Source organism: Cyrtonyx montezumae, unplaced genomic scaffold (genome assembly GCF_038088225.1).
Source record: "Cyrtonyx montezumae isolate F1298 unplaced genomic scaffold, pur_monq_1.0 scaffold_31, whole genome shotgun sequence".
Classification (NCBI taxonomy): domain Eukaryota; kingdom Metazoa; phylum Chordata; class Aves; order Galliformes; family Odontophoridae; genus Cyrtonyx; species Cyrtonyx montezumae.
Window position 1 is genome coordinate 3,034,472 of NW_027072036.1, and position 14,426 is coordinate 3,048,897.

The 14,426-nt window shown below is 46.0% G+C and overlaps 1 protein-coding gene across 1 annotated transcript; it reads right to left on the bottom strand.

The window, feature by feature from the left end:
- Positions 1 to 2,293: 2,293 nt before the first annotated feature.
- Positions 2,294 to 13,118, bottom strand: SRSF4 (serine and arginine rich splicing factor 4). The gene is made up of 6 exons (XM_065744518.1): positions 13,003 to 13,118; positions 7,573 to 7,715; positions 6,584 to 6,696; positions 4,658 to 4,872; positions 3,858 to 3,941; positions 2,294 to 3,701 (listed from the first exon to the last, which is right to left on the bottom strand). The coding sequence occupies exons 1-6, from the start codon at positions 13,107 to 13,109 to the stop codon at positions 2,936 to 2,938; spliced, it is 1,428 nt and encodes a 475-aa protein (XP_065600590.1). The 5' UTR covers positions 13,110 to 13,118; the 3' UTR covers positions 2,294 to 2,935.
- Positions 13,119 to 14,426: the final 1,308 nt, after the last annotated feature.

Sequence of the window (14,426 nt, forward strand, 5' to 3'; positions counted from 1 at the left end):
TGCTCCGCAACTCGGGCCGCGATTAGCGAACCGGCGGCGGGTAGCGCGCATGCGTGGCGGCTCCGGGGCCCGCTCCGCTGGGGGCAGGGCGGCGGCGGAGCGGGCGGGGACGGGGCGGCTCCGGACGTCCGAAACGGGGATCTGTGGAGAGCCGCGGTGAGCGGTGCTGCCCGTGGGGGTTCGCGTCGCTCTGGTAAAGTCGTGTCTTGAATCCAGAAGTGGAGCGGTGTCCCCACGCGTCCCGTTGTACACGCGGGGCTCTGCGGCTCGCTGCGTGCTGCGGGAGTCGGTTATTTAACCAGATCGCGGTGGTGCGCGCCAAGAACTGCATGGGATTTCTCACTACGAAAAGGTGACACTTGGAAAGGTTAGGACACGAGTTAAATCGGCTGTTCGTAGGGGAAAGAAAGCACGAGAGCGTTTAATACGCGAGGAAGCAGAGAGCCATGGCATGCCTTCATCTGTGGGTTAAAACTGAGGAAATCATCCCTGGCTGAGCCTTCCCTGCTTCTCCTTACACCACAGCATTCCTGGGCTGCCCGACTCTCAAACAATTAATCAAAACCTGCTTCCTCTGCCTCTTAACTCACCTTCGACAATAAACACCTGCTTCAGAAACGTCAGGAACAAAAGCAGGGGATTCACAGCGATGATTACAACCAAAACCTGCACTAATACCCCACTGCAAGTACAGACATTCCCATGCAGAGCAGTCTTTACCTCCTGCATGGCCCAAACTACTCGCATACGCATCCTCAAACTAATTTCTGCCCTTTGTGGTTTGTAGGACGTCCTCTACTGGGCACAGTGTGGGTTAGAAGCGTTTCCACGCATTTCTACCCTCAAAACACCCACTCTCAGGTATCTGGGGAAGAAAGTGCTAAGCAGCCTTACTAAAAGCACCCAGCAGCATTGGCTGTCAGACAGCGAAAGCCAGAGTAACTTTCTACAACAATTGCCTCCGCTTAATAATTAGATTTTGTTAAGATTTCAGCTAATTATCCCCTATTATCATCACAGAATGGTTTGGGTGGGAAGGGACCTCAAGGACCATCATCATCGTGTTCATTTGCCAGCACTTGTTTTGTTCATATATATATATATATTTATAAGCAGCAGAAGAACTGCAAACATTACAAGTGCCTAAGATGTTCAAGCACTAACTGTAGGACTGAACATCTCCTACTTCAAAGGAAATTAAATATCACTTTCCGCAGAGCTTCCTCATGCTCCTGCTGTAATGTGACATTTGATATATCCTGAGCTGCTCACCGAGCCCTGAGCCCTCTCTCACATGCTACAGAAATATTGTCTTGAAAGCTGTTCTTGTGATCTATCACCCTTTCATCTTCTTAATGTGGTAGAGCACGTTTCAAATGATCAAATTATACCAAAAAAAAATCACTTGTTCCTATGAAGTTAACATTTAGTTGCAAGAACTGCCATCAGAAGCACGGTTAGCGGATTGAGATTAGTGACAGAGAAGTTTTTAATAAAGCTGTAACTAACCTTCCTTACAAGACTAAGGAAGGATTAATAAATTTTGCCTGTTCTTTTCCAGTGGCATTGCTTGCTGGCTCCAAAAGGCAGAGCAGAGTGCCAGGGATATCTGTTCTTAATTCAAAGCCAATGTAGGAGCTTGTAGGAAGTTCAGTTTTAATAATTTGCTAATGGTACGACTGTAAAATTGGAGCATTATTCAGGACCAGTTAGAGTGCTCTTGCTGGAAGCTGCAATCCTTCCTTCCCAAGTCCAGAGGGATGCTGAGGACACACCAGGGGAACAGCCCAACTATCAGTCCTCTCTCATCCTCTAGAGCTCCTCAACTATGTGGAAGAGGAAACAATTGAACTGATGATCCACAAAATAAAGCAAAAAGCAGAAAAGCACTTTTTCCACATCAACCATACTTATCTTCGGTGTTAGCTGTATAAAGAGCAAAATGTTTTGGTACAAACAATGATTTTGGTTGACTTGAGTCTAGCAAGTTAAGTGGCTGAAAAAATATCTTCTTTGTGTTGTGGAAGCTGAAGCACACTACATTTCATTTGTACAGACAATGGAAAACGGGCTTGTCATCTTCATTATTTTTTCTGGTTCATTTTCTTGTATTCTTCTTCTTACTGCAACATTACAGCTCTAAACAACACCATAAGTGCTTCTAGAGAAACAAGTTAAAATAACCTGATTGTATTCAAGTGCCATGACTACATATGAAGTGACTTTCCACGCTGGCACCAATTGATTTAAAACAGTGACAATCACAACACAACTTCAGGTAATCACCATCAAATGTCATCAAGCAAAAATAGTCTTTATTCAAATCTCATGGAAACAGGGATCACTGTACTTTGCAAGACGGGGAAAAAATAAATAAAAAAATTAATATAAAACAAGGATATTGTCACAATACCAGAATATGGAACTCTATTTTCCCACAGATTACTGCAAGTACCTCTTTATCCCCTGTTGACTGTGCTATTCACAACTTTGTAAGTCCAAAAATATGAAACAAAAGTAGTATGAAACTTAAGACTTAGCACTTCCACTAAATGGCATACATCAAAGGGCATCAATTCAAGGGCAAAGATGGTTGAAGCCATCATACCTACCTATCAGTCATCACTGCAATCTCATAAACCCACTAAGGAGCAGTGCTCACTCTCTGCAAGGCCCTTCCTGGAAAGCAGGGCCACTGACCTAGGAAGAACTGTATTCTAAGAGAACCTTTCCACAGAACAGTGAAGGAACTGAACAGCCTCGCACCAGAGAGCATTACAGGGAGTGAGTACTGCCATTAACAACGACAGACACACCATCAGGGCATTTAAAAATATACAGCATTGACATGTTTTCTACTTTAATCACTTGTGCTACAACTACCAAACACGTACAAAAGACTTCTCTGACCGTTCTGGGTATGGTTGCAGCAAGGTTAGGATCTGGAGCGAGACCTTGACCGCGATCGGGAGTGTGACCTAGAGGCAGACCTGGACCTAGACTTGGAGCGGGACCCAGGTTTTGAAACAGACTTTGACCTGGAACGGGAATCTGATTTGATGTTTGGTTTTGACTTGGAAATTGACCTAGACCTAGAGCGAGATGCCGCATGGGCAGCTGCATCCTCACCCTCACCTTTCGCCTCCTTTTTGTCAGACTCTGATTTTTGATGTTCTTTCTCTTTGGAGACTGACCTGGACTGCTCACGGCTGTCCTTCCTTTTCTTCTTGCTACTGGGCTTGCTGTCTCGCTTGCTACGCCTCTTGCTTTTCTCACTCTTGCTGCAGCTCCTGCTTCTACTTCTGCTGTCATCCCTGCTTCTCTTCCTACTTTTCCTTTTCTCCTTACTGTGGCTCCTGCTCCTACTCTCATTCCTGCTCTTGCTCCTACTTCTAGCTTTGCTAATGCTCTTTTCCCTGTCTTTGCTTCTACTCCTCAAGCTCTCCCTCGTCTCTCCCCTGTCCTTGCTTCCACTCCTGCTCCTGCTCTTTTCCTTGCTGCAGCTCCTGCTCTTTTCTTTCTCATCACTGTTATGGAGAGTGCCCTCGGATTTATCTTTACTTTTGTTCCGGGATTTCTCTGCACTCCTGCTGCGGCTCCTACTTTTATCCTCTTTACTTGGAGTCCTGCTTTTCTCTTTTTGGCCTCTGCTACGGCTCTTGCTTCGACTACGGCTCTTGCTTCTGGAACGGGACACAGACCTGAAAATGCAAAGGCAACAGACAATTCCACTTCAGTGCAGCTTGGATTCAGCCAGTGCTTAAATACCGGGCATAAGTTAGGAAGAACACTTTTCCCCACTTAAATGAGAAGCATTTAAGTGGGTGACCCCCATTTCTTCCACCACAAAGACATACCTGGATCTTGATCTGCTCTTGGAGCGACTGCTGCTGGCACTGCGGCTCCGGCTCTTATGAGAATGCCTGCTTCGAGAGCGAGACCTAGAACGAAATCAATCAGCTCAACATTAGCACGTGCCCATGGAGAGCTTCTGGACTCCTGCAGGTAAAAGCCCACAGCATTAAAGCACCTTTCAAGGTCCCCTGAACTTCTGAGAAACCTTGGAATCCTTATGCAGGAAGCACAACACACCAGTGTGTACTCAGCTAAAGGCTGCAACAGGTCCACTTCATTTTGCAGCTTATTGCCTGAATTTTATTACAGAATTTCCTATCCAGAAATGGAACGTGGCAATGTGTGCTGAAGCATTTCTTGTGATCATACAAAGCAGGCAGTACATCTCTACAAACAGGGAATGGGTGGGGGTTGCCAAATTGAGGGAGAACTGTTAGCCCTGGTGCCTACAGGAGAACACAGTGTTCAGAACTGACGTGTTAGAAGTACCTTCTGCTTCATTCTCTATGCCCAGCTCCACCTGCCACACAGCATTCCTCTGCAAGAAAGCAAGGACTACAGACTTCATGGAGTTGGGAAGAACAGAAGCATACTGCTGTGTGTATAGATAACTGATACACACATTCACTAAAGAAAATACTTCTGATATGAGATTTCCCTTGGTGAATTCCTGGTAACTAATACATTCTCAAAAACTTGATTTATTGCCAAATTGAAACACTTGCAAGGTGTTTTAGAACCTGCTGCATGTTCATATAATTGCAGTTAGATTCAGTCTAAGTGATGTCACCAGGAGACATACCTCGAATGGCTTCGGCTCCTGGAGTAAGAGCGGCGCCGTCTTGATCCAGGTCTGTCTTCCACTAATCTAATCTTTCTGCCATTTACTTCTGTCCCGTCCAGCTTTTCAAGGGCTCTTTTCATGTCAGAATAGGATTTGAACTCAATCACACCTTCATTTTTCCTTCCTTTGTGTGCATCTGCATATGTCACTTCCCCTGCCTGACGCATATAATCCTAGAGGAAGAGGACAGAATAACCATTGCCTCAAATCCAGAGTCGGGCTTCCAGGCTCTGCTCATCTCTCAGTGATGTTTGCACAGCCTCTTCTAGTCACACTGACATCAGCGAGGGTTTTAAACAAAGAGCATTTGCAGTACTAAAGCCAAAAGTTCCTGAGCAAGCCAAGAAGTAACACGCTACAGTCTCACAGAGTTTGTGTGATTAGAACTAAGGCAGCGTTGATAATTTGAGCCAAATAATTTAAGGTCTCCCATCTAGAGTCTAATGTCACTATGGTTGGGACTATGATAAATCACAGAAGTGTTTCAAGAAATAGATGCTTGTTCTCTAAATCCTGTTTTCAATGGGCAAAGGAATACCCTTAAAGGCTGAGTATGAGAAGGCCTCACACAGGCAAGAAGGCTATAAAGCAAGCAGACTTCCCTTTGTCCTCCACCTAGGTAGTACATCTCATTCTGCTGGAAGAAACCCCCACACAAATAAGAGCTCAAATCATTTTCCCACTTCATGCTACCTGGCTTCTCTGTTTCAATTCCTAAGATGGTCAGCCCTGCTCAGAGCAAGCTGTCACAGGGCCATCTCAGCCACTAGCTACTTCAGCTGCAATGGAAACAGCACACAGAAATTTGGTTCAGTCTGTTTTTGACCCAGCTACTCCCACCTTAATTACACTGAAATGAAAGCTATTCAGAGAAGCAATGCATCCAGTAGAGAATTAATCATGCCATGCTCTACTTACAAGTTTTAATACCAGAAGCAAAGACAAGCTATTGATGGTGTGAAGCATTAACAAAAGACATTTGAAGAATCTCAGTACGTACCTGAACTAGTGTTACACATTCAATTACAGACCAGTCTGTACTACGTCAAAGTTTGTTTAGAACAAATTTTACACATCCTTAAAAGAGAACCATAAAGAAAGCGTTCCTGTAAGAACAAGTGTTTTCAACCATTGCTGCTAAGTTCAATAAGGAAACACTGCCTTTCTGCACCTACTATTGGAATGCTGCTCCCTGTCCTGCCCCTCTAGTCCACTGTGCAGATAATCACCACACTCCACCTCCAGGGGACTCAGATGTTCTGCTGTCTACGAAGCGTTACCCAACATTTCCACTGCTGAGAATCACTTTCCATTCCTTCAGACTTTAAGAGAATGTTCACTTTTGGCAGAGATGACTTCTCACTCGGGAGCATCCACTCCCTGAAATGGCCTTTAAAACAGTTTTTCATGCTGTGGAAATTTTTAATAGGGATTGTGCAAGAACGATGGTATCTTTTCCAAGCAGCTCTCAGAAGCTGATGGTTAAAATCCAAACGGACAAGGGCAAACTCCTTTCTCTCTAGCAGCTCCTACCATGGGCCTGACTGAAGTGCTTCCACATGGCTTAATGATAAAAGTCATCTGTAAGTGATGGTTGTTCAGGGAAATGTTTTTCTCCCACCATCCGAGGACACAAAGCCTGCAAGTGCAACTCCCTATGTTGCATGCAACACTAATGACTTCGTATACACAAATACACATCAAGACTGACTTAATGTGTGTATTACTTCCATAATCTACTTGTATGCATATGAGCACACAGACTTATTAACAAGTAGGAGTTAAAAAAGACAGGTGTATGCGTTCTCTTCGATGAAACAGAAGCTAACTGTTTTACCCTTTGTGCTCTTTAATAGAGAAAGGGTAAAGAAAGGGTCCCCATACCTTAAGATCTTGCCAACTGCAGCGGCTTGACAAATTTTCCACAATCAATCTGTATTCTGTACGGGTAGGAGGACCGTACTTATCTCTTCCGCTTCTTCTATAACCATATCCACCTTTAGGAGGTGACAAGCAGACAGCAGTACTTCAACCAGGGAAATGGAGCACTCAGTCTACACCCCCCCAACAAAAACGCTCTGCCCCATCTGTTTTCAAATGCATTAAAAACTCACACACCCACAAGTCTAAAAATAATAAAACAAAAACCAATCCCCCTCGTATAAAACGTTACAAAGATAGAAAGCATTAAAAATTATTACAAGCACATAATTAAAGCTGTGCACAGAATTATAATTAAGTTAAAATTAACATGCAATTAAGTTATCTTTAAAACAGATTGAAAGAAGAAACCAAATTAAACCAGTTTACTAATGTTACTTACATTGCTTACAAGTTTTCTGAGTATTTGATATGAATAAAGATTTTCAGGCACCTATTTCAGATTAATCTCATCTGTCTCTAACCCTTGGGATCCTCACCACCCAGGTCTAATGGGAAAAGGTTGCAGTTGTCACATGGCTTCCTTTTTTGGTCAGCCAAGGGCCACAAGTTCAAAGAGCCACTCATGGAAAGGTAACCCAAGGTCAGCAAATGGAACAGGCAGTCATCTTAGCCTCAAAGGACTCTTAATTAAAACATTGAGGTCTTTGTTAAAGCTATGTCAAACATCACATTACAAATAAACCATTAAAATAGTTAAACAAAATGATAATAAAAAATAGTACAAGAAAGCATGTTTATTAATTTATCAATTAAAATAGTTTAATACAACAAGTTAAATATTCAGATCAACAGTTACATTTGCAGTTACAAAACACTATTCACAACTTCATATCATTTTCTTTTAAAGTTACTTAAAAAAAATAAAAAAAAACAAGCAAAAATATTTTATTTTAAATAAGTCACTGATACAAATGCATTGTAGTGCTTACTGCGTCCAGAACCATAACTGCTGTCACGACGTGGGCCTCTGGCATGCTCAACGATCACTCTTTCCCCACAAAGATCTTTACCATTTAGCTCATAAACAGCATCATCTGCATCTCGCAGGTCATCAAACTCAACAAAGCCATACCTAGAGAGACAAGGGGAGAAAATAAAGAGGAAAGAATCACTTAGAAATGAGCCCGAGGTCTCTGTACTTGAAATGGCTGAGTCCCAGAGCTGGTCTCTGCAAACCACACGAGGTACCTCTGCGTGCTGTCCTCCAGGTGAACACTGGCTGCATTTCTGCTGAGAAACCATGTTAATCTCCACACCTCACGTGGAAACCTATGCAAATGCACGTGGCCTGTACACTGTGCTTAAAAGGCCAAACAAAAAAGAAAACATGCAGTCAAGAAAGGAAAAGGGATTTTCTTTTGCTCTTAAATAGATTCATTTTACTCTTGGCTGTGGGCAGCAGTGGCCCATAAGGTGCTTTATGTCCACCAGATTTCTAACAGCCCAACACTTCAGAGAGCACCGTGAGACCAAACCTTGCTATGAGACTTGAGAAAATCCAGCAACAGAGAACAGAAATGAGCTCCTGGGGCAAACAGAGGCTGCCTGCAGCCAAGACAGTGCAAAGAGCAATAATAACAATAATTATTGTTATAATAATTATAGTGCAAAGCACTCAGGTGCAGGACCAAAGAATCACAGAATGAAGGTTGGAAAACATCTCTGAAATCATCTGTCCAACCATCCACCTACCACCAACACTGTCCCTATGTGCCACATCTACACAGTTCTTCAGCACCTCCACAGACAGCCACACCAGGCAGCTTGCTCCAGTGTCTGATCATTCAGAGACCACTCCTCTTGCCCTATCATCCTTGAGAATGGCACGACACATGTAGTTGTGTGGAGTAATTAAGTGAGTTGCATTAACCAGAATAGTGGAAGAGTAAAGCTCTCAGGCCCATGTAGCAGGCTGCAGGTCCCCAGCTCACCCTGCCAGCAGCGGGAGGTGGCAGGGCCCTCCCCAGGGATGTGGCCCTGCAGGAGGGTGACACTTGTTCACCTACAGCAGAAAGCTTCCAACAAAGCCTTCGTGTATGAAAGCATCCGTCGTGCTGGCCGTGCTTCTGGATCGGACCAAGTGTGCTTAGTTTCAACATGAACATTTTGGAATCAGTTTCCCACTACTGAAAAAATGCAGAGATGAGCTCACAAATCGCTGCTTGCCTGGAAAATTAAGGACAACATTTTCAGTTTAATCTTCAAAGGCACTGCAGACATGAGTGTGAACGTCAGGCTGCTGCAAGCACCCGATCCCCGCTGGTCAGGATCCCAGAGGACTGGTTTTAAAATCATTCCTTACAGCTGCTGCTCAGGGCACACTAAGGATTTGCTTCTGGTGGTAGAGCTAATTCATGGAAGCACTGAAAAAACTCAAGCCTGACAGTTCCTAAACACATGTTTAGGGAAAATAACATCGTGTAAAGTGCCCATTATACAAATGGGTCTGAGGACAGAAAGCATCACAGTGCTGCTGTCCAGAGATCAGAGCCTAGCTCTCCTTCACTGACTTCAGACCCAAACTCAGGCTGTTTCAAGAACCAGTAATAAAACCACTCAGGTAGGACCTTTCTTTTCCCTTCATCACCAAAAACAGAGCAATGAAGCTGATGTATTTAAGCACGGTGTCACCTGAGAAGCAATTACCCACAAGGTGAAGCACCTGCTCTGCACCAGCCACACACTTCCTAGACAATAAACTTGCAGACACAGATGAAGTTGGCAGACTGGAGGAACATCTGAGCTTGATGGGAGCACAGCACTGAGCTTGCTCCTGCTCACCTGCAGCACACCCAGGGCAGAACCTGGTACCATCACCATGCATTTGTGGTTTTTTTGTTGTCCATCCACCAAAACACCTCCAAGAAGGTCCCACAGAGAGGACTGGGACTGGCCAGACCTTGACTGGAAGCACTGCACTTCCTTCTCCTCACTTGCTCCAAAAGGAAAGACTTTGTACTCACCCTATGCTGTTCATCCTATCGCCAAGGAGTGCATAACACACAAGTAGTCCCTGAGTAAGATGGGTCAACAAAAAAGTAATAAAGTGACACTCCATACCACTCATAAATGAAAGTAATGCTGATCTACCCTTTAAATATGTATAATATTGCACTGTATGATCCAAACCCATGAATCAAACCTCTTCAGAAGCGTAGTTTTACACCACAGAAAGCCACGACTGCTGACACAGCCCTAACTACAGCAATCTGAACCTGCTGTTACACGACAGCAGTGAGAGTAAATCTTCTTTTATATGTCTACTATTACTTCATATGTGGCATAAAACTACTTATTAAAAATGCAATTTACTCCAGATAACGTGAAGCTACACTATTTTCTGCTCTACGATCTTAAAAATAGGAAAAAAAAAAGTGTCTTGAGAGGGAATTTAACAGCTTACAGTCAGTTCATGTGAAGTCCATGAGTCCTCCTGCTCAGGTGAAGCTACAGCCAGGAAAGGGAATATCAGGGTATTAGCAAAGAGAAACATCTTCAGTCTGCTTGAAACATAACACACATTTAAATGTGTTACTGAAATTAGAGTCTCAGAAAACATTTAAATTTCAATCTTTAACTATTTAAGCATCCCTTAAGATTTGGTCGTCGTTCTTTCAAATTGCTTCAGTAATGATGAACATCACCACCAACGGTCTCCTAACAAAACTGAAGATCTTTAAGCAACAGAAAATTAAAGTCTCATCTTATTCACCTCTATTAATATTAAGGAAGAGAAAAGAACAGTTCAGTGGCACTGTCACTCCTGTCACCCTGCTGTGCTGGGTACCACCACTTTGTGGCACCAACTTGATTCTCTAATACTGGCTGCTCTCACTGCAGCCAAATATTTTGCAGGGAATCCAAACCACTTATCTTTAGGCAACGAATGCTGTTTTTGAACTTGCAAGATGAAAGAATTGAAGCTTGAAGCTTTCAGCTTTGATCTCTGCTCCTCCATGTGTTGCAATTTACGTCCCTCCTCTCGCAGGGATTTCTCCAAGGCGAAGCCATGAACACCAGAAAGCTGCTCAGGGTGACACAGGGCAGGTAAGTACACAGACAGAATTATTTGTTAAAGCTAGCAAGATTGCAAATTGGTTTCACCACCAGCAAAAGCTTCCAGCTCTCAAGTTATTACTGCTAGCTTTTCTCATGTTTTCAGAAGATAAAAAAGCAGGCTGAAAAGTCCAATTTTCTGGTCACTTAATACACACATTACTGCCGTGCACAGCTCCAGAACAGCCCATGCAGTTCTGAGTAGGAAAAAATGTGACAACTATGAGCACACGACCAGAAACTTCAAACTGAAATGGAAGGACTGACGAGGAATAGATGTTTAATCTGTGGTCCTGCCCTCAGGTAAACACTGCTCAAAGACTTTGAATTGCAAGCTTATGTTACAGCCAGCAGCAACCGAGACCCAGCGAAGCCTTGAGGACTCTGCTGCATCACATTCCAGTCTCATCTTATTGCTGAAGCACTTCAGCTTAGCTGCTAAAATACTGACAAGCTGATCTCCTGCAGGCTGAGCACTGCCAACAGCCCACCAGTTTCCAGAAGAAACTGAAAGACTCTACAATAAAGTGAAACGCTGCGCAGTCATCTTTAATCATTTGCTAAGCACTACTAAAAATAAGTTGAAGAAAGGATCACTGGGCAAACAAAGCAAATGACAGAGTGCTCCAGCATGCTGAGCACGAGGCAAACCCAAGCAGAATGGCATCAAATCTGATAGCCTGAGTCAACAGTTGTCCAACTGGAATTCAAATGCAAGCCACCAGTAACCTGCAGAGAGCTTTAGGATAACGCCCTAAAAAAAGTTCATCCTAGAAACATATGCAGAGCTCAATCTAACTCACAGCTGAAGCAACCTACCACTGAATCAGCAGGCAGCATGGCTGGTGATCACTCAGTCACAGGATGCTTCCTGTATCCGTCCAGTTATCTGCAACTTCTGAACTCTGTCTCCCCCAAGTGAACTTTGGTGTCACGTTCAGGATCCTCACACTGCAGGTACAGGCTGTGCCTTCCCTGTCCCTCTGCAACCTGCTGCATGTGACACTCAGCTTGTCCCAAGCGATGCTTCCAGCTTTGGCCACCTGAGCTCAATGTAGCTCCCCACCGGAGCACTTCTGGATGCTCAGCTGGCACTGTAGAGCCACTCCTTGGAAGATAATTCTCAGTAAAGCAAGAGGACAGGCCCATTAGCTGCATCAGGCACATAATTTGTTAGATCTGTTAGTGAAGGATTTTTTTCTCCCCCACTGACATCTGCCTATAAAGTAGAAACATTTCCTTCAGAGGTTTCACAGAAGGACACGAAAACAAAATACCCCACGAGCTTCAACAATGCACAGCTGAACATCTGAGCAGACTTCAACACTACCTGGCTAAAACACCAACATGTGCACACCTGCTGGTTTTAATAATGGCTTTTATTTGTCTGTTTTATGTCTACCTCCCAGTCAAGCCAGTATAAAAACTTAGCAATCCTTTTGTGATGCTCTGGAACTAACTGCTACAAGAGATCCTTCTGCTCCATTTACAAATGGAAGTGACAATTGGCTCTCTTGGCTAATAGCAACAAATTCAATATTCCACTCAGTATTCCTGAACAAGACTTCAAGTTGGGCTCCTTGTAAAGATGCCAGCACTCGTGAGGCCGGCAGCGTCAAGAGAAAGGAAAAGTAGAGAGCAGCAATCCGTTTTCTCTTGGGAATCCACACTTGAACGTCTCAGATGGAGCAGGATCCACCCCTCCAGATGCAGCAAGGCATCGTTACTAGAGCAGCACACGCAAGGCACGTGACTGCAGAGGAGGTCGCCCACGGGCATCCCACCCGCGGGTGCCGGGGGGGGGTGGGGGTGCGGGCGCTCACCGCAGCCCTCAGCACCCACAAATGGAGAGCTGCCGCCGCCCCAGCTCAGCCCAGGGGAGCAGTTATACTCACCCCTCCTATAACGGGACTTCCCAGATCAGACTCGGCCGCTCAACCCTCCCTCCCCCTTAACCCACGGACAGCCGGGCATCCTCTCCCCCACGCACCCCCACCCTAACGCCCCACGGCCATACAGACCCTGACGCCAACCGCCCCATCCCCCCCCCCCCCCCCCCCCCGCCCTCAACGCATCCCAACGGCACCGGCCGTCCTGCCCCCATCCCGTTACCATGGAAACCCACGCACCTCAAACCCCCCACGGTGCCCCAGTCCCCCTAACTCCCCCCCAACCCCCACAGCAGCCGTCCGCCGTCACAGCGGGGCCCGGCCCCTCCTCTCAGGGCCGCCGCTCGCACAGAGGCCGGGCCGCGCTTCACCGACGGCCCGTACCGGGCCGGGCCTGGCCGAGCCTGAGCTCACCCGTTCTTGAGGTCCACCTCGAGGATCTTGCCGTAGCCCTTAAAGAAGCGCTCCACATCCCGCTCCCGCGCCTGATAGCTCAGGCGCCCGATGTACACCCGCGGCATCGCGCCCGGGGGAGGGGGGGCGGTGCTGCGTCGGTGTTGCGTCGGGGGCGGAGCCAAACGGCGGCACTACAACGTCACTACGCCGCGCGGCGATACGTTGCGTAGGCCACGCCCACCTCGGGGCTCTTAAAGGGGTCACGGCGCTGGTGGGCCCACTTGCCTTAAATCACGGGGTGGGGATGATAACCCCAATATCGGGGTCCCCCCTCCTCACTGCGGGGTTACACGTGCACCGCGGCGCAGCGTTCTAGCATTAATTAAATGTCACCGACCTCATTGCCGCATTTCTCTCTCTCCCTGCCAGAAGACCCCAAAAGCTGGATTTTTGCCCCCCAAAAATGTGAGTGGGACTGCAACTGTTATATGAGCTGTTGCTCAAAACGAAAAACCGGCTGCAAGGGCGGAGCTGCCCCCCCAGCACTCCCCATGAGCCCTCGCCCCAGGCTCCTGCTGAGCAGCCCCCCACCCTGAGCGCTCCATGCAGCTCATTTCAGGACCTTACAATGACATGGAAACGGCTCATGCCATGTCTGTGGGCTTGTCTCCTCCACTCCCATGGGCTCCCACCCACCCCTGGCTGTACCAGTGCTCCCACAGGGATTCTCTGCTGTCTTGTTGGGGTTGAACCCCACTGGAGCATGAGTTTCTGCCCCTTGGTCTGCTCTCGCTTTTCATGACATCTTATGTATGGCATAGGTGTGGGATTTGGGCTCTTGTGACTTCCCATTGCAACCATAGTGCATTCCTCTGTATCCTCAGTATCCCATAGGCGTGGAGCCTATCCCTGTCTCCCCTCTAGGAGCTGTGGGACTTCCCAGCTCTGAGCTGGAACTTTCCTTCCTGTAGGGAGGGTTTACAGGGGCTGCTGGAGCAACAGAATGCTTTGAGCACATAAACTTTTATTGGCAGCATCTTACAAAAATATATATATTAGACATTGATTTCCAAGAGATTTCCCTGCACGTTCCACAGTCAGAAGTTGTGGTGGTTCAGTAACAGCAGCAAAACTGAATTCAAGTCCAGGCATTGGAAAAATGACAGTGGTGGTGGTGAGCTGCTCAGGTGAGCTGAGAGGGCAGAACATGAGTGCTATACCCACGTTGTCCCTTGTGACTCCAGCCTGCGCGGGTGCCCCCCAATGACATCAGCACTGCATGTGCTAGATAGGGAAAAATTAACAACAACAACAAAAAAAGGAAAAAGTTATAATAATACTAATATTTTAAAAAGTGGTTTTGCAATTCAATCTGCTCCCTTCCCTTGAGATGGACAAGGGAAGAGCCCAGGCTTTCTGCTGCAACAAAGCTGAAAAGAGGC